The sequence below is a fragment of the Monodon monoceros genome, unplaced genomic scaffold, assembly GCF_005190385.1.
Source record: "Monodon monoceros isolate NGI ecotype Baffin Bay Population unplaced genomic scaffold, NGI_Narwhal_1 Super_Scaffold_5, whole genome shotgun sequence".
Classification (NCBI taxonomy): domain Eukaryota; kingdom Metazoa; phylum Chordata; class Mammalia; order Artiodactyla; family Monodontidae; genus Monodon; species Monodon monoceros.
In genome coordinates, this window is record NW_021703782.1 from 64,471,785 (window position 1) to 64,496,653 (window position 24,869).

General features: G+C 41.8%; 1 protein-coding gene across 2 annotated transcripts in view; it reads left to right on the forward strand.

Moving 5' to 3' along the window:
- MAMDC2 (MAM domain containing 2) overlaps window positions 1-24,869 on the forward strand; it is a 165,852-nt gene that overhangs the window by 60,913 nt on the left and 80,070 nt on the right. For both annotated transcript variants that reach the window (XR_003790805.1, XM_029202966.1), the window contains exons 3-5: window positions 16,403-16,674; window positions 18,226-18,310; window positions 21,433-21,570. Coding sequence is in view for 1 of the 2 variants with exons in the window: in XM_029202966.1 (XP_029058799.1) it covers window positions 16,403-16,674; window positions 18,226-18,310; window positions 21,433-21,570 (495 nt within the window). In the remaining variant the exon portion in view is untranslated. The remainder of the gene's footprint in view (window positions 1-16,402; window positions 16,675-18,225; window positions 18,311-21,432; window positions 21,571-24,869) is intronic.

The window sequence follows — 24,869 nt, forward strand, 5'->3', positions numbered from 1 at the left end:
AAGACTGTGGGGTCTCTCTGTCCACTGTCACTAACCACAGTGCAGGTACAAAAACTTATCCTGTATGCATTGATTCTAACCATCGATTTGTTAACATCCTTTTGGTGGGGGAAAGGTGCCCTACTGTGGGTCAGTTATAAGGCATACCCTAATTTTAGAAAACTATGTATTTAAAACCCTTTTAGACGTGAGGCAATGTGATAGAAAAGTTCATCTGCTTACTGTGTTATGGAAAGGAATAGCATTTGTAGAAAAGTCTATACGGGCTACCATATAAAAATATCCATCCCTTCAGGATCCCAGTGTAAGGAAAAGGAGGAAAACTTTGCTCTCCTGACATAGGAAGGTTAGTACACTCATGAAAAGGTAAATTAATAAAGAGACATACAGGGAAATATTTGGAAGCAGCATGGAGCAGAGGGAAATGCATGGACTCGGGGCCAAACCTTCACTTACTAGCTGTGACCTTGGACTGCTGAATTAGCCTTCGTGAAGCTCTGTTTCCTCCCTTGTAAAGTGGTAATTCCCACCTGACAGGATCATTCGTCAGGATTAAGAGAGAAGAATGTATGTCGAGAACCTAGTGCCTGCAGTGCAATGAATGCTAGTCCCCTTTGAACTTTGTTTCTTAACAGATGATTTGAGATGAATTCTGTTTTTTTTTTAATTAATTAATTTATTTTTGGTTGTGTTGGGTCTTTCGTTGCTGCACGCGGGCTTTCTCTAGTTACGGCGAGCGGGGGCTGCTCTTTGTTGTGATGCGCGGACTTCTCATTGCGGTGGCTTCTCTTGTTGTGGAGCATGTGGGCTTCAGTAGTTGTGGCTCACGGTCTCTAGAGCGCAGCCTCAGTAGTTGTGGCGCACGGGCTTATTTGCTACGTGGCATGTGGGATCTTCCCAGACCAGGGATCGAACCCGTGTCCCCTGCATTGACAGGCAGATTCTTAACCACTGTGCTACCAGGGAAGTCCGAGATGAATTCTTGAAAGCTGTCTTCATTTTCATATGATCAAAATTATACTCATATAGTGATTCACTAAACAACTACAGAGGATAATAGTAAAGTTGGAAACTTCAAACAGAAGGTGAGAATAGTTTATGTAAGTCAGAGACATTTGTGATTTTTCTTAGATATTTTCAGAACAGAACATTCTTCTGCCAGAGGTAACCAGTACATTTATAAATAATTGTCAATCTGACTGATTAACAAATATTTAATACAGTTTTTACATTTGAGGAATGCTATACCATTTATTTTCTAATAACACAATCAACTGTTTTTGAGAACCCCTGTACCCATTGCATTTTCTATACTTTTTAATTTTTGCAAAGTCTTTGATGTGCAAAGAAAGCAAGACTCCTTCAAAATGTAAGCTGATGGCTGATACATAGTTCAGGATGCAGTTGCATGGAAGCCTCCTCTCTCCATGAAAGGAATCTGGTTTTTTGCAAAATACTTTATGAGCATTTGCCAGGTGCTTTGCATGTATTATTGTCAGGCTGATTTGATCAGCTGGTGGAGCCTAAAGATGATTGCCAACAGAAAATATAGTTGGGCAATGGAACGGGACAGACCGGGAGGGGCTGGGACCTAGAAAAAGATGTGCCCAGAGCAGCAGAGCAGGCACTAGGGAGAATGGTTGCAGCTGCATATGGATCTTCCATACAGTGGGCAGAAGTCGGTGTCAGAAGGGCAAGACAATAGGCAGCAGGTAGAACTAGTAGCAGTTAATATCAGGGAGGTCCGGTATGAGAAGATGAGATGGGCTAGCCATCAGGAAAATCATGCTGATCAGATCTTTGGAAAAATAAGACCTAACATTCATTAAGAGCTTACCACATGCCCTTGGACACTGTGCTAAGAGCTAATCTTATTTAATCTTCTTTAAAACTCTGCAAAGTCAGTATTTAGCATCCTCATTTTACCTGTGAAGAAAGTGAGTCTCAGCATATGTGACTGGCTGAAAGTGACATGATTTGTTAAGTAGTGTGTTTGGGATTTCAACCAATATCTGGCTGGAGTGATAGCCACAGAGTTTTAACCACTCCGCTTCCACAGACAGGGCCCAATCCAGACAGACAGGCAGTAGGGCATTCAGGAAATCTGGCAAGAAGATCCTTGCCTGAGTTCAGGGACTGGACTTCAGCCCTGGGAAGGAAGCTGCCAAAAAGAAGGCAGTGTCCTTGTCTTAGACGTGCGAGACACTAAGAGCTAAACAAGCAGAGATGTAGGCAGCATTATCAGACCTGGGTCACAAGGTTTCAGCCTCACAAGGTTTCAGCCAGAACGATATCAGGGGTAAATATATTGAATTCTACTTCAGATGGTGGTTAATCCTGGGTGAGAGCCATGGGGCTTAGCTGTGAGGATGGGAACTGCTGAGGATGGGCAGCCAGGAGAGCCCTAGTACTCAAGAAGACAAAGGTGTAGATTTCAACAGCAGAGTCAATTAGGTTGAAAAGAATGAAGACTGTTCTCATGTCAGCATTGTGAATGTGCTGCTGGTCTGTTACCTGAACGAATATCACCTCTGAACCATAGTGGAAAAAAAGTAAGAAGACAATATAAATTTCTTTCTGTTGAACAACTAAAGGACTCCCCCCACCCCTGCCGCCATGATGAGAAGAGAAATAATTAACGATTAACATTACACTTTACAAGGCATTTTTATATATATCATTTTCATCAGGTTTCCACAACAACTCTGTAGATATGAAATCATTTCTCACTTGAGCTTTACATTCTAAAGTCAGCATGAAAAGTGAAAATTGGATACCGTCAAAATTGCCCTTGAAAGTTCCTTAAATTACACAGAGTATAGCATACATGGTTTTCTATATGTTATACCATTTCTATGTACAACACAGCCGATTTTCCTTTTTGTGTTGAAATACATAAAATAAATTTCATTTAGTGGCTATTCGTATGAAAAACCTATTTCATACAAGTATGTATGTATTGCACTGGTTGGAGTGCTTTAGTTGGTTTGTCATTTTCTAAGTATACTGAGTGATTTCTCAAATATTGAATGTATATGTAATAGGACTCCACTGTTTATTATTCCCATTTTGCAGGTAAAGAAACTGATGATGCATTTAGCATATGCACGATGAAGTTTTAAGCCAAGGTTATGCTTTGCAACCACTGTTCCATATGGTCACCCCAGCATGATTATCACACCTGAATGCCAGTACATTCATTAGCAAAAAGAATTGCAGGGATACCAAGAAGTCCCTCGTGATTTATGCCCTGGCCATACCACCATAGTGATGGCCTGGGATTTAGTCCCATCACACTGTGGCTTGGCTAATAGAAGTCATTAATACATTGAGCTCGAGCTGTGCAGATATGTGTAGCATTTGAGGATGACCTCAAGACTCAGTTTTTATGTCTGCCTTCACTGGAACAGAAAAGCCTTTTCTGTTGTTTTCTGATGCCTGCATGTGACTAGAAGACACCTTCAGACCCTGAGGCACGTGGAGCCTGTCCATTCTGGCAGGATTGTTTAATTATTGGTTTTGACTGCTGACTTAAAAAAAAAATCTGTTTGGAAGTATATGGCCCTTTTCTGACCCCTTATAAAGATTTTATCATTTCCAATAGCTATCTCATAAATTAGTTCAAATTACCTAAGCAGCAGTATTTGAAAAGGGTCCTTCCCTCCCCTCCTGTCGTCATGTTTCCAACACTGTGGCTAGTAAATCTCCCCCAGACCCTTGGCCCCATGCGTCATAGTCAACAACCCAGTCCACATGTGATTTCTGCCATCCTTTGCCTTTTTCTTGTTTGTGTTTAACATCTCTGAAGCATTGTTTTCTATTCTTACTGGTTAAAAAGTTGGGAAATGGAGTGATGTCTGCAGGAATGGTAGAGTAAGGACTTCAGAAAATCCTCTCCCCATAAACATTTATTCAAGGAAAAGGATTGAGTATCAGTAAGAACAGTGAACTTTGTGGTATTTTAACTTACCCTATCCTATCCTGATCTTTAGGTGCATATGGAAATGCAAGGGACCCAGAATAGTCAAAACAGTCTTGAAAAATAAGAATGAAGTCAGAAGGCTCACACTTCTCAATTTCAAAGTTACTACAAAGCTATAGTAAACAAGACTGTGTGGTAGTGGCATAAGGATAGACATAGATCAATGGACTAGAACTAACAGTTCAGAAATAAACCTTTATATCTATGCTCAATTGATTTTCAACGAAAGTGTCCAGACAATTTAATGGGCAAAAATTAACTCAAAATATATCAAAGACCTAAATGTAAGAGCTAAACCTATAAACTCTTAGAGGAAAACATAGGTGTAAACCTTCATGACCTTAAATTAAACAATTAATTCCTAGTTATGACACCAAAAGTACACACAACCAAAGAAAAAATAGAAAATTGGACTTCATCAAAATTAAAAACTTCTGTACTTCAAAGAAGACCATTAAGAAAGCGAAAAGACAACCTACAGAATGGGAGAAAAATATTTGCAAATCATGTGTCTGATAAAATCTAGTATCCAGATTATGTAGAATCTCTTATAACGTAACAATAAAAAGATAAATAACTCAATTTTTTTAAATGAGCAAAGGACTTAAATAGACATTTCTCCAAAGAAGATATATAAATGGCCTATAAGCACATGAAAAGATGTTCTACATCATTAGCCGTTAGAAAAATGCAAGTCAAAAGCACTATTAGATACCACTTCACATCTACTAGGATGGCTATAATAATTTTTTTAAAGATGGACAGTAACAAGTGTTGGTGAACATGTAGAGAAGTTGAACTCTCATACGCTGTTATTAGACATGTAAATGGTGTTGCCACTTCAGGAAACAGTTTGGCAGCTCCTCAAAGGGTTAAACGTAGAGTTACCATATGACCTAACAATTTCACTCCTAAGCATATACCTAAGGGAATTGAAGCTTATGTCTACATAAAAAGTTGCACAAAAATGTTCATATTAGCATTGTTAATATTAATCAAAAGTAGAAACAACACAAATGTCCAACTGATGAGGGGATAAATAATAGTGATATATCCATAAAATAGAATATTATTCAGCTTCAAAAAAGAATGAAATTTTGATATATGCTACAACATAATAAACCTCAAAAACATTGTGCTAAGTGAAAGAAGTCAGTCACAAAAGGCCACGTATTATATAATTCCATTCATATGGAATTTCCAGTATAGGTAAATCCATATACACAGAAAGTAGATTCGTGGTTTCCAGAGGCTAGGGGGAGGGAAAAATGAGGAATGACTATTAATGGGTATGGAATTTCCTTTGGGGGGGATGAAAAGATTCTGAAAATAGATAGTGGTAATGGTTGCACAACTTTGTGAGTATACTAAAAAACACTGAACTGCATTAAAAGGGTGAATTTCATTGTATGTAAATTATGTCCAAGATTAAATTCCAGCTGTCAATCTCATTAGGATGGAATAAATGAAATACTTCATACACAGAGGAAACTTCATTAACTCACTAAGTGGTGAAATGATTTTTTTCTTTCTTTTTTCTTTAATTGAAGTATAGTTGATTACAATGTTGTGTTAATTTCTGCTGAAAAACAAAATGATTGTTATACGTATATACACATTTTAAAATATTCTTTTCCATTATGGTTTATCTCAGGATATTGAATATAGTTCCCTGTGCCATACAGTAGGTCCTTGTTGTTTATCCATTCTATATGTAATAGTTTGTATCGGCTAACCCCAGACTCCCAGTCGATCCCTCCCCCTTGACAACCACAAGTCTGTTCTCTATGTCTGTGAATCTGTTTTGGTTTCATAGATACGTCCATTTGTATCATATTTTAGATTCCACATATAAGTGATATCATATGGTATTTGTCTTTCTCTGTCTGACTTACTTCACTTAGTATGATAATCTCTAGTTGCATCCATGTTGCTGCAAAGTAGCCATACTACTTATGGCTGAGTAGTATTCCATTGTATATAAATAACACATTTTCTTTATCCACTCATCTATCAATGGACATTTACCTTGATTCCATGTCGTGGCTATTGTGAATAGTGCTGCTATGAACATAGGGGTGCATATATCTTTTTGAATTATAGTTTTGTCCATATATATGCCCAGGAGTGGGACTGCTGGATCATATGGTAATTCTATTTTTAGTTTTTTGAGGAAACTTCATACTGTTTTCCATAGTGGCTTCATCAACTTAGATACCCACCAACGATGTAGGAGGGTTCCCTTTTCTCTACACCCTCTCCAGCATTTATTGTTTGTAGATTTTTTGATGATGGCCATTCTGACTGGTGTGAGATGATATCTCATTGTAGTTTTGATTTGCATTTCTCTAATGAATAACGATGTTGAGAATTCTTTCATGTGTTTGTTGGCAATCTGTATATCTTCTTTGGAGAAATGTCTATTTAGGTATTCTGCCCATTTTTGGATTGGGTTGTTTGTTTTTTTGATATTGAGCTGCATGAGCAGCTTGGAAATTTTGGAGATTAATCCTTTGTCAGTTGCTTCAATTGCAAATACTTTCTCCCATTCGGAGGGTTTCGTTTCATCTTGTTTATGGTTTCCTTTGCTGTGCAAAAGCTTTTAATTTTCATTAGGTCCCATTTGTTTATTTTTGTTTTTATTTCCATTTCTCTAGGAGGTGGGTCAAAAAGGATCTTGCTGTGATTTATGTCATAGAGTGTTCTGCCTATGTTTTCCTCTAAGAGTTTGATAGTGTCTGGCCTTACATTTAGGTCTTTAATCCATTTTAAGTTTATTTTTGTGTATGGTGTTAGGGAGTGTTGTAATTTCATTCTTTTACATGTAGCTGTCCAGTTTTCCCAGCACCACTTATTGAAGAGGCTGTCTTTTCCCCATTTTATATTCTTGCCTCCTTTATCAAAGATAAAGTGGCCATATGTGCATGGGTTTATCTCTGGGCTTTCTATCCTTTTCCAGTGATCTGTATTTCTGTTTTTGTGTCAGTACCATACTGTCTTGATTACTGTAGCTTTGTAGTATACTCTGAAGTCAGGGAGCCTGATTCCTCCAGCTCCGATTTTCTTTCTCAAGATTGCTTTGGCTATTTGGGGTCTTTTGTGTTTCCATACAAATTGTGATATTTTTAGCTCTGGTTCTGTGAAAAATGCCAGTGGTAGTTTGATAGGGATTGCATTGAATCTGTTGATTGCTTTGGGTAGTAGAGTCATTTTCACAATGTTGATTCTTCCAGTCCAAGAACATGGTATATCTCTCCATCTACTTGTATCATCTTTAATTTCTTTCATCAGTGTCTTATAATTTTCTGCATACAGGTGTTTTGTCTCCTTAGGTAGGTTTATTCCTAGGTATTTTATTCTTTTTGTTGCAATGGTAAATGGGAGTGTTTTCTTAATTTCATTTTAAGATGTTTCATCATTAGTGTGTAGGAATGCAAGAGATTTCTGTGCATTAATTTTGTATCCTGCTACTTACCAAATTCACTGATTAGCTCTAGTAGTTTTCTGGTAGCATCTTTAGGATTCTCTATGTATAGTATCATGTCATCCGCAAACAGTGACAGCTTTACTTCTTCTTTTCCAATCTGGATTCCTTTTATTTCTTTCTCTTCTCTGATTGCTGTGGCTAAAACTTCCAAAACTATGTTGAACAGTAGTTGTGAGAGTGGGCAACCTTGTCTTCTTCCTGATCTTAGTGGAAATGGTTTCAGTTTTTCACCATTGAGGATGATGTTGGCTGTGGGTTTGTCATATATGGCCTTCATTATGTTTAGGAAAATTCCCTCTATGCCTACTTTCTGGAGGGTTTTTTATCATAAATGGGTGCTGAATTTTGTCAAAAGCTTTCTCTGCATATATTGAGATGATCATTTGGTTTTTCTCTTTGAATTGTTAATATTGTGTATCACATTGACTGATTTGCATATATTGAAGAATCCTTGCATTCCTGGAATAAACCCCACTTGATCATGGTGTATGATCCTTTACATGTGCTGTTGGATTCTGTTTGCTAGTATTTTGTTGAGGATTTTTGCATCTATGTTCATCAATGATATTGGCCTGTAGTTTTCTTTCTTTGTGACATCATTGTCTGGTTTTGGTATCAGGGTGATGGTGGCCTCATAGAATGAGTTTGGGAGTGTTCCTCCCTCTGCTATATTTTGGAAGAGTTTGAGAAGGATAGGTGTTAGCTCTTCTCTAAATGCTTGATAGAATTCACCTGTGAAGCCATCTGGTCCTGGGCTTTTGATTGTTGGAAGATTTTTAATCACAGTTTCAATTTCAGTGCTTGTGATTGGTCTGTTCATATTTTCTATTTCTTCCTGGTTCGGTCTCGGAAGGTTTTGCATTTCTAAGAATTTGTCCATTTCTTCCAGGTTGTCCATTTTATTGGCATAGAGTTGCTTGTAGTAGTCTCTCATGATCCTTTGTATTTCTACAGTGTCAGTTGTTACTTCTCCTTTTTCATTTCTAATACTGTTGATTTGAGTCTTCTCCCTTTTTTTCTTGATGAGTCTGGCTAGTGGTTTATCAATTTTATCTTCTCAAAGAACCAGCTTTTAGTTTTATTGATTTTTGCTATCGTTTCCTTCATTTCATTTTCATTTATTTCTGATCTGATCTTTATGACTATTTTCCTTCTGCTAACTTTGGGGGTTTTTGTTCTTCTTTCTCTAATTGCTTTAGGTGTAAGGTTAGGTTGTTTATTTGAGATGTTTCTTGTTTCTTAAGGTAGGATTGTATTGCTATAAACTTCCCTCTTAGAACTCCTTTTGCTGCATCCCATAGGTTTTGGGTCATCGTGTTTTCATTGTCATTTGTTTCTAGTTATTTTTTTATTTCCTCTTTGACTTCTTCAGTGACCTCTTGGTTATTAAGTAGTGTATTGTTTAGCCTCCATGTGTTTGTATTTCTTACAGATTTTTTCCTGTAATTGATATCTAGTCTCATAGCATTGTGGTTGAAAAGACACTTGATACAATTTAAATTTTCTTAAATTTACCAAGGCTTGATTTGTGACCCAAGATTTGATCTATCCTGGAGACTGTTCCATAAGCAGTTGAGAAGTATGTGTATTCTGTTGTTTTAGGCTGGAATGTCCTATAAATATCAATTAAGTCCATCTTGTTTAAAATGTCATTTAAAGCTTGTGTTTCCTTATTTATTTTCATTTGGATGATGTGTCCATTGGTGAAAGTGGGGTGCTAAAGTCCCCTACTGTGATTGTGTTACTGTCAATTTCCTCTTTTATGGCTGTTAGTATTTGCCTTATGTATTGAGGTGCTCCTATGTTGGGTGCATAAATATTTACAATTGTTATATCTCCTTCTTAGATTGATCCCTTGATCATTATGTAATGTCCATCTTTGTCTCTTGTAATAAATAGTCTTTGTTTTAAAGTCTATTTTGTCTGATATGAGAATTGCTACTCCAGCTTTCTTTTGATTTCCATTTGCATGGAATATCTTTTTCCATCCCCTCACTTTCAGTCTGTATGTGTCTCTAGGTCTGAAGTGGGTCTCTTGTAGACAGTGTATATATGGGTGTTGTTTTTGTATCCATTCTGCCAGTCTATGTCTTTTGGTTGGAGCATTTAATCCATTTACCTTTAAGGTAATTATCGATATGTATGTTCCTATTACGATTTTCTTAATTGTTTGAGTTTGTTATTGTAGGTCTTTTCTTTCTCTTGTGTTTCCTGCCTAGAGAAGTTCCTTTAGCATTTCTTGTAAAGCTGGTTTGGTGGTGTTAAATTCTCTTAGCTTTTGTTTGTCTGTAAAGGTTTTAATTTCTCCGTCAAATCTGAATGAGATCCTTGCTGGGCAGAGTAATCTTGGTTGTAGGTTTTTCTCCTTCATCACTTTAAATATGTCCTTCCACTCCCTTATGGCTTGCAGAGTTTCTGCTGAAAGATCAGCTGTTACCCTTATGGGGATTCCCTTGTGTGTTATTTGTTGTTTTTCCCTTGCTGCTTTTAATATGTTTTCTTTGCACTTAATTTTTGACAGTTTGATTACTATGTGTCTTGACATGTTTCTCCTTGGATTTATCCTGTATGGGACTCTCTGTGCTTCCTGGACTTGATTAACTATTTCCTTTCCCATATTAGGGAAGTTTTCAACTATAATCTCTTTAAATATTTTCTCAGTCCCTTTCTTTTTCTCTTCTTCTTCTGGGACCCCTATAATTTGAATGTTGGTGCGTTTAATGTTGTCCCAGAGGTCTCTGAGACTGTCCTCAATTCCTTTCATTCTTTTTTCTTTATTCTGCTTTGCAGTAGTTATTTCCACTATTTTATCTTCCAGGTCACTTATCCGTTCTTCTTCCTCAGTTATTCTGTGATTGATTCCTTCTAGAGAATTCTAAATTTCATTTATTGTGTTGTTCATCCCTGTTTGTTTGCTCTTTAGTTCTTCTAGTTCCTTGTTAAATGTTTCTTGTATTTTCTCCATTCTGTTTCCAAGATTTTGGATCGTTTTTACCACCTTTATTCTGAATTCTTTTTCAGGTAGACTGCCTATTTCTTCTTCATTTTTTAGGTTTGTTGGGTTTTTACCTTTCTCCTTCCTCTGCTGTGTGTTTCTCTCTCTTCCCATTTTGCTTAACTTACTGTGTTTGGGGTCTCCTTTTCGCAGGCTGCAGGTTTGTAGTTCCCATTGTTTTTGGTGTCTGTGCCCAGTGGCTAAGGTTGGTTCAGTAGGTTTTGGAGGCTTCCTAGTGGAGGGGACTGATGCCTGTGTTCTGGTGGATAAGGCTGGATCTTGTCTTTCTGGTGGGCAGGTCCATGTCTGGTGGTGTGTTTCGGGGTGTCTGTGGCCTTATTATGATTTTAGGCAGCCTCTGTGCTAATGGATGTGGTTGTGTTGCTGTCTTGCTAGTTGTTTGGCATGGGGTGTCCAGCACTGTAGATTGCTGGCCATTGAGTGGAGCTGGGTCTTGGCGTTAAGATGGAGATCTCTGGGAGATTTTTGCCATTTGATATTACGTGAAGCTGGGAGGTCTCTTGTGGACCAGTGTCCTGAACTTGGCTCTCCCACCTCAGTGGCACAGCCCTGATGCCTGGCTGGGGCACCAAGAGCCTTTCATCCACATGGCTCAGAATAAAAGGGAGAAAAAAAAGAAAGAAAGAAGAAGGTAATATAAAATAAATTAAATTAAGTAAAATAAAATAAAGTTAGTAAAATAAAAAATAATTTTAAAAAACTTTTTAAGTAGTAAAAAAAAAAAGAAAGAAAGAAGAGAGCAACCAAACCAAAAAACAAATCCACCAATGATAACAAGTGCTAAAAACTATACACAAAAAAAGGACAGACATAACCCTAGGACAAATGGTAAAAGCAAAGCTATACATACAAAATCACACACAGAAGCATACACGTACACACTCACAAAAAGAGAAAAAGGGGAAAATACATATATACATTCTTGCTCCCAAAGTCCACCTCCTCAATTTGGGATGATTCATTGTGTATTCAGGTATTCCACAGATACAGGGTACGTCAAGTTGATTGTGGAACTTTAATCCGCTGCTCCTGAGGCTGCTGGGAGAGATTTCCCTTTCTCTTCTTTGTTCACACAGCTCTGGGGGTTCAGCTTTGGATTTGGACTCATCTCTGCATGTAGGTCGCCTGAGGGCGTCTGTTCTTCGTCCATACAGGACGAGGTTAAAGGCGTCGCTGATTCGGGGGCTCTGGCTCACTCAGGCCGGGGGGAGGGAGGGGCACGGAGTGCGGGGCGGGCCTGCGGCGGCAGAGGCCGGCGTGACATTGCACCAGCCTGAGGCACGCTGTGCGTTCTCCCGGGGAAGTTGTCCCTGGATCCCGGGAACCTGGCAGTGGCGGGCTACACAGGCTCCCAGGAGGGGAGGTGTGGATAGTGACCTGTGCTCGCACACAGGCTTCTGGGTGGCGCCAGCAGCAGCCTTAGCATCTCATGCCTATCTCTGGGGTCCGCGCCGTTAGCCGCGGCTTGCGCCCGTCTCTGGAGCTCCTTTAAGCAGCGCTCTGAATACCCTCTCCTCGCGCACCAGGAAGCAATAAAGCAAGAAAAAGTCTCTTGCCTCTTCAGCAGGTCCAGACTCTTCCCTGGACTCCCTCCCGGCTAGCTGTGGCGCACTAGCCCCCTTCAGGCTGTGTTCACGCCGCCAACCCCAGTCAGCTCCCTGCGCTCCGACCGAAGCCCGAGCCTCAGCTCCCAGCCCCGCCCGCCCCGGCGGGTGAGCAGACAAGCCTCTCGGGCTGGTGAGTGCCGGTCGGCACCGATCCTCTGTGCGGGAATCTCTCCGCTTTGCGCTCCTCACCCCTGTTGCTGCGTTCTCCTCCGTGGCGCCGAAGCTTCCCTCCCGCTACCCGCAGTCTCCGCCCGCAAAGGGGCTTCTAGTGTGTGGAAACCTTTCCTCCTTCACAGCTCCCTCCCACTGGTGCAGGTCCCGTCCCTATTCTTTTGCCTCTGTTTTTTCTTTTGCCCTACCCAGGTACGTGGGGAGTTTCTTGCCTTTTGGGAGGTCTGAGGTCTTCTGCCAGTGTTCAGCAGGTGTTCTGTAGGAGCTGTTCCACATGTATATGTATTTCTCATATATCTGTGGGGAGGAAGGTAATCTCCACGTCTTACTCTTCCGCCATCTTGAAGGTCCTCTCTATTTGTAGACTTTCTGATCGGTGTCAGGTGGTACCTCATTGTAGTGTTGATTTGCATTTCTCTAATAATTAGTGATGTTGAACAGCTTTTCATGTGCCTACTGGCCATCTGTACGTTTCTTTGGAGAAATGTCCTTTTAGGTCTTCTGCCCATTTTTTGATTGGGTTGTTTGGGTTTTTTTGTTGTTATTGAGTTGTATGAGTTGTTTGTATATTTTGGAAATTAAGTCCTTGTCAGTCACATTGTTTGCAAATATTTTGTCCCATTCTGTATGTTGTCTTTTCATTTTGTTTATGGTTTCCTTTGCTGTGCAAAAGCTTGTAAGTTTGATTAGGTCCCATTTGTTTATTGAAATGATTATTTTTAATAAAGTAAGAGAAATAAACAGCTCACCAAAAACATTATCATTTTTTTCTAGAATAGCAATTTTATTAGTGGCAGTCCAGGGAAAGTCACCATCCCTGATATCAGTATCTTCCTCATTCTTTCTTAATTTTCTAAAAGCTCTTCAAAATGTGCCACATTCCTTTTAGTTCAATTTGGCTCTAATATGACCACAAGATGTAATCTGACCACAAGCAAGGATAAGAAATAGTTCCAGCTTAGGTGCCAGTTCAGATTAATTGGTAGTGATTACATGGAACACTATATTTAGAAGGATTCTGAGGCTATATCCAGGCTGAGCAAAAAAAAAACTGTAGTGATTAATTAAGAAAATCTGTTTTGAGATTGGCAGTGGTAGTGGAGGTGGGTAGCTCTTGAGCTAGTTATTTGATCTAGGAAAATGCATTATTCAGCTGAGTGGATGCAAAATCACTTGGGTGGATAAATCTTTGGATGGACTGTAATGCAGCTAATAGGCATATCCACACAGCATGACCTAAGAGTGATTTTGAGGTCTGTAATTTGCATGCAGAATCTCAATAATTTGAAACAGCCAATATTTATGGCCAAGATGTCAAAATCACTCAATAAATAGCATTAACTTTCATACTGTATAACATCATGGTATTTAAAATAATACATTTTATATACTGTGTGTTCTCAAGGGCTTTTAACATAAGAGCATTAGCATATGCTTATAATAAAATCTGATATAATAAAAGATTATGTCAAGAAAGATTGTTTTATGGCATTCACTGAAAAATCAAGATAATCACCAGTAGGTGTACTCATTGAGCCTACTATAACACACATTTACTTAAGTTTGAGTTCTACCTCCATGTAAAACTATTTCCTCCCTCCTTTGCATGCTATCAGTACTTACATGCCTGACCTTTCTTTGATAGATAAGAAGTGTCCTGAGAATGAGTCCTATTTCTCTGTCAGATGTGTAAATCAGTGGTTCTCAAATTGTGACCCACAGACCAGCAGCATCGGCATTACCTGGAACTTTTCAGAAATGCGATCTGTTAGATGTGCAGCATCACCCCAGACCTACTGGATCGGAAACTCTAGGAGTGGGCCCAGCAATCTGGGTTTGAACAAGCCCTCCAGGTGACTCTGGGCTCAAGTTTGAGAGCCCCTGCTGTGAGTTGTTCCCTTCTAGAATGGGGAAAGGAAGGAGGGAAAGAAATTGGGCAAGTGCCCCAGGGAGAAGTGGGCCTCGTACGGCAACCAAGTTGGCATGCAATGTAAACATCCATAGGACACAGCACAGACTTTCTTTGTTTCTTTCCTCTTTTATATCCCATGTACCAACCCTCTACTTCCTCAGAAAAGGTTTGAAGTGCTCTCAGGATCTCCATCAATTCCCATCTCCACCCCACCCCACTACCAGTCTGCTTAGAGTCCCTTCTTTTGGGGTAGTAGCAGGGTGGGACAAGGAGGATGGTGCTTATTCATTCCCTCACGTCATAATGAAGCAACATTATGTTTCAAAAAAGGGTTGGCATCAAGAACCCCAGCTTAGGGGCTTCCCTGGTGGCGCAGTGGTTGAGAGTCCGCCTGCCCATGCAGGGGACACGGGTTCGTGCCCCAGTCCAGGAGGATCCCACACGCCGCGGAGCGGCTGGGCCTGTGAGCCATGGCCGCTGAGCCTGCGTGTCCAGAGCCTGTGCTCCACAACGGGAGAGGCCACAGCAGTGAGAGGCCCGCGTACCGCAAAAAAAAAAAAGAGAACCCCAGCTTAGTTAGTGCTTCAAAACCCAACAAACCCCACATCTAGTAAATATATGTGAAGCACTTAAAGCAGCACCTGGTTCATAATGAGTGTTCGCTGTACCTAGGCGGTAATGGTGTTGCTGGTGATTACTGCAAGGGCCAGGTTTATCCACAGAGGGTGCCTGGGTTGGCATCTAGAAGCAGTTGTATTTGCACCCAGTGGGTAGTTGCTATGTTGAGAAGACTGCCAGCTGGAGATAGATCTTGATCTTGAAAGCTTCCACAGGCAAGTGAGGCTCCTTGAAGACAACGCCCTAACTGTTCCTTAACTGTGAGGGTGGTCATCAGCTGAGCTGCCACTGGCCTATCTGCACTTGCCACAGGATGGGGCTGGGATGAGCATTTGGGATCGCAAGTGTGGGAAGAAGGGCTGAAGAACATCAAGCAAAGAGGCCTTTTAGGGCCTTTCCAGTAAGAATTTAGTGTTGGGAAGCCCCAAATGCAAGGGGTAGGGTGGGTGGTCACATGACAGAAGACTGCCTATTAGATGCTGGCCACGAATGTGGGAACCTCTGAGCAAGCATGAGGGTGCAGGTCAGAAAGGCAGAGGGTCCCCAAGACCCACAGGCAGATCAGATCAGTGTTAAGGAAGCCAACGACCAGAGTTAGACTTGGAAGGCTCAAGTGAGAATTCTCGGTTCCAACCCCTTTTTTTGGTCATAGAAATGCTGTTTTACAGCCTGCTGTAGCCAGCAGAGCACCCCTTGTCCATATTAGGAGGATGAGGGGAGAGGGGGCAGGAGGAGGGAGGGGGAGTGAAAGAGGGAAAGGAAAGGAGGAGGGAGTGGAGAGGGATGGGAGAAAACGGAAGGGGAGGACAGAAGGGAAGGGGAGGAAGGAGGGAGCGAGGAAGGGGACAAGGGAGGAGAGGGAAATAATGCTTGCTGGCCCCAGTGTGTCTACTGATTTCCAAGCCCTGTCCTACATGTTTTGCATGTACTTTCTCACTTAGTTATCAGAACTATGAGATTCGGTCGTGGAAGAGTCTAGAGGAAGAGAGTCTTATGCCTAATGAACTTGCAATGAACGTTTTCTGCCTAGGCTCTAAGATCTAAGGTAACCAAATCAATTTAATCTACAATAATGAGGCAAGTCAAATGCAGATTGAGTCATTAGGGATGAGGGGAGCTATGGAAAGGGAAGGGATCCACCAAGGCTTTCTGACTCCAGTAGAGGAATGCTGCTCCTCCAGATTCTGAAGCCCCTTAGCCTGGGTTCTCAAACTCATATGCCTATGGGGACCAGGAAGATGAATGCAATGTGTTAAATGGGCCTGTTATAAGGTGATAATAGGCAACAGATACTTGGCTTCAATGTCAGAAGGTTATAGGGAGTAGTGGGGATTATGGCGAAATGGAGCCCGCATACCACCTCTGAAGAGGCAGCACTACTCAGCTCTGGATTGTTATTGTCATGTGTCATGTGCAAGTAGCCTCAGTGTTACTGGACCTTCTAATTTTTCACCAGGAGCAGAGACCCCATGTTCAGGCAACATTCAGTGGCCCCACAAAATGCATCTGCAGGCAGTATCTGCCCTTAGATTTACTGGACCACAGTTGTGTATTTTCCTGAGTTGTGAGCAGAAGATGATCTCTTCTCTGTGTCCCTTTCTCCTTCCAGGCCATTACATTTACGTGGACACCTCCTTTGCCAAGCAGGGGGAGAAAGCCGTGCTGCTGAGTTCTGATGTACAGACTGAGGAATGGAGCTGCCTCCGACTGGTCTACCAGATAACCACATCTTCGGGGTCTCCATCAGAGCCCAGCCGGCTGAACCTCTATGTGAGATTTGATGATGAAAGCTTTGATCGCTTGCTTTGGTCAGCCAAGGAACCTTCGGACAGCTGGCTCATAGCCAGCTTGGACTTGCAAAACAGTTCCAAGAAATTCAAGGTAGGTAGAGTTTATGTGCAGGGCTTCTTATTTGGCATTATGCTATTCTAAGATCTTATGAAAACTTCTGCCATTGAAGTTAGTTATCTCCTGTGTTAGGATGTGACATCTTACGGGAGCTGCATCATAGAAAAATATCAGTAGTGTAAATTAGTATTTTGTTGATTCCTTAAAAGAGCTTCTTCCCAGATTTGTTTTGTGTGTATTTAAGTGGGATTTCTGTAAGACTCTAAAAGGGGCTCAAACCAACCTCTTCAATGGGAATTTATTTTCCAGTGGGCTTTAGGGAGCATTCTCATTTCTTATAATTTTTTTTCTTATAATTTTGTTTCATCCTCCTAAGTTATGTGTGGTATGTGTTTATGTTGTCTTCCTGATAGTTTGTTTGCTATAAATTTTGAACAAGACATTAACTGTAATAAAAAAAATGAAAATACATTGAAAGAGGAAAGATACTTAAAGGACATGTTCTGATTCCTTTTCAGAGATGGAAATTGTTCCATCAGAAGTAATGGGAAAATAAGGTAGAGAAAGTAAGATAAAGTTGGATGTGTATTGGAGCAGGGAAGGAAGATGTAATCTGAACTCGGCCATGAAGTGTGATATTTAGTGAGAACATGTCATGGGGGACAAAGCGGAGCCTTCAAGAAAATGTTCTCCATTCCTAGTCCCCTTTTCAATTCCCTATCCCATATCTCTTCTTCCTCAACAAGCTTTGAAATACGGTATTCTCCTACATTCCCTGTCTACTTGCAGTCCCTCCCATCAGGCAGCATGGTGGATTAAGGGACGGAGCATTGAAGGTCTGAGCTCCCTATTTCACAGCGTCCTCTGGACAGTGTATCACACCCTAAATCTACCAGCATAGCTGCAAAATATTGGACTAAAATCACATAAGAAGAAGCAAATATTTTCAGAAGCAGGACCTACTGTGAACAGTGCTTGAAATCAGCCACATAAGTTGTTATGCTTCCCTCTGTTCTTCATGTAAAATTTTCAAATTTTCAGTAATATAGAAACTACAAGATGAGTTTTGAGCGTCTTCCACCTCATGCAGAAATCCCCCACCACTAGTCAAATGGCACTTCCTACCTCCTCCTGCAAGGAATTTTTTTTTCCCTGCTGAGCCCTCTGCCTTCAGTTCCTGGCTAGTCTCAGAATGGATTTCCCCAGGGATACAAGCTCTCCTGTCCATCTGCAGCCAACTGGTGCCACCACAAGCACCGGAGAAGGTGGTGACTGTGCTTACGATGGAAGACGGCTGACTCTGAGCTCTTATTGGACACCTTGATCACATCAAAGTTCTGAGAATATGTGTATGAGCTTGTGTACACACACACACACACACACACACACACACACACACACACACACACACGCCTTCTTTCAGTAAAGTCCATCATGAGATTGGTATCCTATAGCAATGAGCCGAGACAAACAATCTCGTTTTGCCTTGAATCGCTGAACAGCTCCTGACAAGTAGCTGAAATACTGATAAAGGACACGTGGTGTTTTGAAGTCTAACTCCCTTCTCCCGCATGTGTTGTACAGATTTTAATAGAAGGTGTGGTAGGACATGGAAATACAGCCAGCATTGCACTCTTTGAAATCAAGATAACAACTGGCTACTGTATCGGTAAGTGGGTTTCCTTTTCATTGCATCAGAACATGCATCTTTTTCTAAAATCTCCTGTTGCCAGAGGGAATTGAATCAATCTGAAAGGCAGGGCATTTTATAAACGACACCATGCAGTGCATTTTGAATTTTGCATCACTTGCGTGTTGTATGATGTTTCTCTGTCTTTAGCAGAGGAAGGCTCATTAGAGTTTGCCTCGATTGACTGGGTTGATGAAAGAAAAGTAGATGCAGCGACTGTAACCTGAGTTGCTGCCTTAAGCTCAACGTATTCTAATAAACGTGACATCCAGTTTGCTGCATATTCAGCTTTTTGTAGCTTTTGCCAGAAAGCAGGCATCCTGTTACCTCTTTATTACCTCTTTCCTCACTTTCCTCCATTTCTCTCTTACACACCATTGCTCTGTCTTTAAACTCACAGTTGTCACTTAGATTCCACTTGAGCAGGGTTGGTAGGTGCCTCTTCTGTGCCAGCTTCTGAGAGGGCATCAAAAGCAGACATACTCTATGTCCTGAGGTCACTCACCTTCCATTCACCTCCTACTGAAGCTGTTTCTGTATATGACAAATTCTGCTGGAGAAGGACAAGCCGTGCTGTGGAGGTGTCGGGAGGAGGGGAGAAAATTGGACAGGACTGAATCCAGGAGATGCATTTGAGCTGTAGTTTCAAGAAGGAGTAGAATTTAGTCAGGTAGAGGAGCAGGGTAGGAAGGAAAGCACTCTTTCTGGGCAGACCCCATAGTGGGTGGACAGCACCGAGTGTGTCCAGGCAAAGGCGAGAGGCTGGGTAGCGTTTGAGGTGAGAATCAGCACTGTTAAGGGAGTCTGTTAAGGAAGAGTCTGGAGCCCAGCTGTGGAGCTTGGGTTCCGGGATTATGTGGTTGGGAGGCGTTAGAAGTCAGTCATCAGGGGAGGGGTCTGCAGCTGCGTTTTCAGATGATGACTGGCTGCCGCATGGAAAATGAGTTGGAAACAAAGAAAATAGGTCAGAGATAGAAAAGCCCTTAGGAAGTGATTGTGACCTTACAGAGGGGACGTACGAGGGTCTAAAATTGGGGTTGGCAGTGGAATGGGATAAAGATGGTAGATCTGAGGGATTTTTCAGCACTGACCGTACTTGGAGGCTGAATGGCTGTGGAAAGGAAAGAGGCAAGAGAGTCAAGGGCAGTTCTGAAAGAAAACCGACCTAGATTGCGACCATTTTCTGAAGATTGTGACCATTTTCTGAGTTAAGACTGTATCTTCCTTGGAGCTCCTTAGTGGCGGCTGCGGGGATCTTAACACCCTACAGACTTGAGTCGGACATACCTAGTGGAGCGCCACCTGCTGTCTTAGTCAATGCACTGTTCCCCTCAGCTTCTGTTTCATTACCGGCAAAATGGGGATAAAATATTTCCCTCGTAGGATTGTTGTGGGGACTAATAAGATCAGGGATGTGAAGGTTATTGTCACAGTGCTTGGCACTCAAAAATGTTAATTGCCTTTCTCCAAATCACTTGATGGCTTCTAGTTTGTTTAAAACACAAAAGGAGCGCTGATATTTCTTCTTGTTGAACTGTATGATCGTACTCTCACCTTACCTTTCTTTCTGTGCACTCTTTTTGCTCCCCTTGTTTCCTCATCTGTAAAATGAGGTTAATGATAGTACATTACCTTGTAGGGTTGTTTTGAGGATTAGATAATTTAATTTGTATAAAGTGCTCAGAATACTGCCTGGCACATTGAGGAATATTTTGCTTTTCCTTTACTCTGCGGCAGCCTTTGGCACCGACTCTTGGCCATGGGTTAGCGGATGCTGTAGTGGAAAAGTTGAAAATGAAAATCTTAAAAATGTTCAGTGCTTGTTAATACAAAAGCACACTGATAACTGTATCAGTCAGGACCCTGGCAGGAAAGTGGAAACAGAGTACATTCAACCTGAGTAATTTGAGGAAAACTCACTAAAGGGACTACAAAGGTGTGGGTGGGTGAAGGAAACCAGTCAAAGCTAATGCAGTAATCTGGGACTAGTCAGAGTGATGACTCATGAGCCATCAATATCTTTAGGTCTGAAGGGGCAAGGGAGAAGCGGTTACCAGAACCTGGAGACAGTAGCTGTACGGTCCCTCAATAGAGAGACACAGCCAACACATGGCAACCTGGCAGAGAGGGAGCTGGAGGAATAAACACCCCCAACCTTGCTCTCCTCCTACCTTCCATTGGTTGAATCCAATGAGAAGCCAGAAGGCAGGGAAGTCCATACAAGGCCGTACACGTCAGCCTCTGGAGAATGGAGCCCCGTGGAAGAAAGGTGGGTGGGACTGGAGGGGCCAATAAGAGATGACCAGCACAATCACACTTCATATTTTTAATTGATAATTATGGGGGTCAATGAAAGAACTGGCTTGTGAGTTTCTTGTTCCCCGTAAAGGAGTCTGTTGACTGGGAACAATTTATCTGTGCAAACATGTCAGTGCTATTGAAAAGGGGAAAGAGAGTCTCTTTGTCTTCTCTTTTATCTCCACTCCGGAGCTGCAGAAGGACCCAGTGCCTAAGATATTCCTGTCCCGACTACGCTGACCAGGTTCTTGTTTATAAGCAAAGCAGATGATTTTAGCATCTAGGAAACATGCCCCTTAGCCCTTAGCTTAGCACCTTGTCTACCATCGAGAGAGAAGGGGATGGGGGAATGGGCTGCCAGAAAGGTGGTGGATAAACTTTCTGGAGCTAAAAGCATAGCTCTAAATAGTGCTTTGACACAGAGTTGGCTGATTGACCAAGCACTAACCATGTGTCTGGCACTGTGCTGGCAGCTGTCCACACTTACCACAGCCCTGTGCAGGGGGAGTGTCCCCCTATTTCTCCTAGGAACACATAGAGGCTAGGAGAGGTCACACAGCAAGCCACATGGCAAGTAAGCAGAAGGGCCACAATCCAAAGAAGCAATGATGAATTATAATCTCTGTTCATTACAGGATCTCTCTTCTTGACCGACATTGTCCAGGGGTCCTGGTACGAAGATCCCAGTGGTCAAAGGGAGTGAGAAACATATCTGAGTATCTAATAGCAAACTGCAGTAAGCCTGGGTGTACCCAGGCATAACTACATCTACGTGAAGTCTGTTTTTATTTCTCTCTTGCCAGAATGTGACTTTGAAGAAAATCATCTCTGTGGCTTTGTGAACCGCTGGAACCCCAACGTGAACTGGTTTGTTGGAGGAGGAAATATGCGGAACTCCCACTCCATTCTTCCGCAGGACCACACCTTCAGGAGTGAACTGGGTGAGCTGGGGACAAATGGAGTCCTCGTTCCAGGATAACTGTTTCTGCCATCTCTCTCTACATTGACCTGACTGTGGCTTGTCGACAGAGAAGGAGACAGAGAGAGGAGGGTGAGTAGGGACCGAGAGACCTGGTGGAAGAGAAGAGTAAGCCGTGAGAGAGAGGCAAACTGCAGACACGAGCTCTGTAACTAAGGAGAAGGCCACCCAGATAACAGCTTTTCTTCCCCTGTGACCTGGTCTTGCTATTTTCTTTTTCTTTTTTTTTTTTAACATCTTTATTGGAGTGTAATTGCTTTACAATGGTGTGTTAGTTTCTGCTTTACAACAAAATGAATCAGTTATATATATACATGTGTTCCCATATCTCTTCCCTCTTGCGTCTCCCTCCCTCCCACCCTCCCTATCCCACCCCTCCAGGCGGTCACAAAGCACCGAGGTCTTGCTATTTTCACATTTCCATATTATGCTTGACTTTCTTCTGTTTGCTGTTCAACATTTCTTATTTCTAAAGACAAGGCTGGAATAATCCTAGGTTACTTTTCACTAAAAATACATGGAGTGATGGGAATAAGTTTTTAAGAACTTCCCTGGTGGCAGGGAGGGGAGCCAATAGTACTGATGGTCAGTCCTGAATGCGGTGAGCAATAGGGCCCCCTAGTGGCCAAGCGGGCTGGTTCTCTGCAGGGAAAATAGAGAGGAGAGGTCATCAGTGAGCAGTGGGCTGGAGGAGAAAGTCCCCACAGAGACAGGGCAAGGGCTTGCGTCCTTGTGAGTTATGGCAGCTCTCACCGGGACCTTGGTAGGCTTCATAAAAGCCTAGGTCTCCCTGCAGTTGCAAAACATTCCAGTCATCAACTGTAAGTTCTTGTTGGCCAGCGAGAAATTCTGGTGACTGGCTTTCCATCAAGGACAGAGAGAATAGGAGCGTTGGTTCTGCCGCAAAGGGTAACATTCTCCCTTTCATTCCTTTGCCATGCAGATACTGAGGTGATCCGCTCAGTCACAGCAAACTGCTGATGACGACAGTGTGTCCCCTTCAGCTGCCTGAAGACATGGCAACTTTTTATGGTTCTTTACTTCATTCCTCATTCACTGTAGTTTCTCTTCACGTGAATATTTTTAACCACGTCTCCAACTTTTTTTAAGTGTCCATCCTATGGCTTATCTTGGCTTTGGACAGTCTTCATTCTGTCCTTATTGTTATCTTTGCTCCTGTTCTGTCTCCTTTATATCCAGAGTCTCAGATTCAGTTTCCCAAAGGGGCCAGGCAGATGGTATAAAGAGAGTGACATATAGGCTGGGTGAGGACGGTGACAAACTAGAGAGCATGGACCACGTACAAAGAGTACTCAACTTCAATTAGTTGCCACCATGCGAGAATGCAAGCCCAGGGAACCAGGTCTTTCAGTTTTGCAAGATAATCAGCAAGGCATGGGTTTTATGTGAAATTTCCCCAATTTTTAACTTGGTGAATATTCTCTTAAAAAACACCACAAGGCCAACCAAACACATCTTCAGGTCAGACCCAGTTAGCCAACTTCTACTTTGCAACCTTTTATGTAAGTTCCTTTTCTTTTTTAACATGCCCAGGCTTCTTAGAACAACATATTTATAAGTAACCATATATAAGAAAGGTTTGGAGTCTCCTGTCTCCTGTGGTTTACCTGCTTAAGACAAAGCCAACTTTTTTTTTTGCGGTACTCGGGCCTCTCACCGTTGCGGCCCCTCCCGCTGCGGAGCACAGGCTCCGGGCGCGCAGGCTCAGCGGCCATGGCTCACGGGCCCAGCCGCTCCACGGCACGTGGGATCTTCCCGGACCGGGGCACGAACCCGTGTCCCCTGCATCGGCAGGCGGACTCTCAACCACTGCGCCACCCGGGAAGCCCTGGATCTAGCATTTGCGTTCATTCAACACTGTATTAGGTATGATTGGAAAAATGACAATTAAAATGACAGGTCCTCTATGGCCCCTGCGTGGTTTCAAGGAACATACATTTGAGAAAGAGGAAAAGATTTCTACCACAAATGGATGTAAGACAAAGTAGTATGTGTCGAGTGCTTCCAAAAAAAAAAAAGAAAGGTGCTTGGTATTCAGCGACAAGAGGGGTCACTTACTGTTTGGATGTTCTAGAAGACATGATGTGAGAAGTCAAGTGTATTTGAAGGATGGGCATGATTTGGACAGGCAGAGACAAGAGAGGCAGGAGCCATGATGCCTCTGGCAAGGGGTAGCAGCTGAGAGAGAGAGATGAGTGAGAAAACAGTATGGGGGCAGTTCTAAAAGGCTTTGAATGCCAGGAAAGAGATTTTAACTTTATTCCATTGATGATGGGAGGCCATTGGAGGTCTTTGAGAAGAGAGAGTTGCAATCACAGCAATGTGTTAGTTTGATTAACCAGATGGTGATTATCTCAGTAGATACAGGACTGAAATGTAGAACAAGAGAATGAAAAATGCCCCAGAAACCATTTCTTTAGATACATCTATGGTCACTTACATAAGGAATTGAAATTAGAAAAAGACCCAAAATGTATTCATTTCCTTCTTTTAAAAGTAAGGTTTAGCACTCTTGGAGATGACAAAAGATTTGGGTTTCCATATGTATATCCATATTTTGGTCCTAAAGACACACAGCCCATCACTACTTGTGGCCATTGTAGGAACCACACGTCTAATGAGTGTTATGTGTAGAGTGAATGATAAGCTGTTATGACAGATTAATCCATGAATCTGAATGAGTATTTTAAATGACAGTTGGGTTAACTCAAAACAATAAAATGTTACTACCTCTTGAAACCTTTGTTTAAGTGAATAAAACAACTACCAGTGTCTTGGGGTTTCGAAAAGAAATGCCAGATGACATTTTCTTAATTTATGGAAGTTGGCTGATTTTGAGATTGTTTTTCTGCCATTTTTAAAAATTCTAGTGCAAGGAATAGAGAGAATCTTGAAAGACTAATGCATTAAAATTGCAATAATCCTTGGTGTCATTATCACAGATGTACAAGCTTCAGTGTTAGATAACTGTTCCCAAATTACTTAAAAATTAGTTCCAAAGTCAGATCCTCTGGGTAACCAATATCATGACCTAATAATTACTTGTTCAGTGCATCATTTTTCATTCTCAATGATGGCAAGGGCCAGGTGGCTTGGAGAACACGTATTTCTTGGGAGAGACAGCAGACCTGTGGACTAGTGTCAAATCATCCACTTGACTATGTTACCTGAGTATCATCTATTCTTTGAAGAATGCATCACCACTAGTTCTTCCTCACTCTCATTTGTGAGCACAGAACA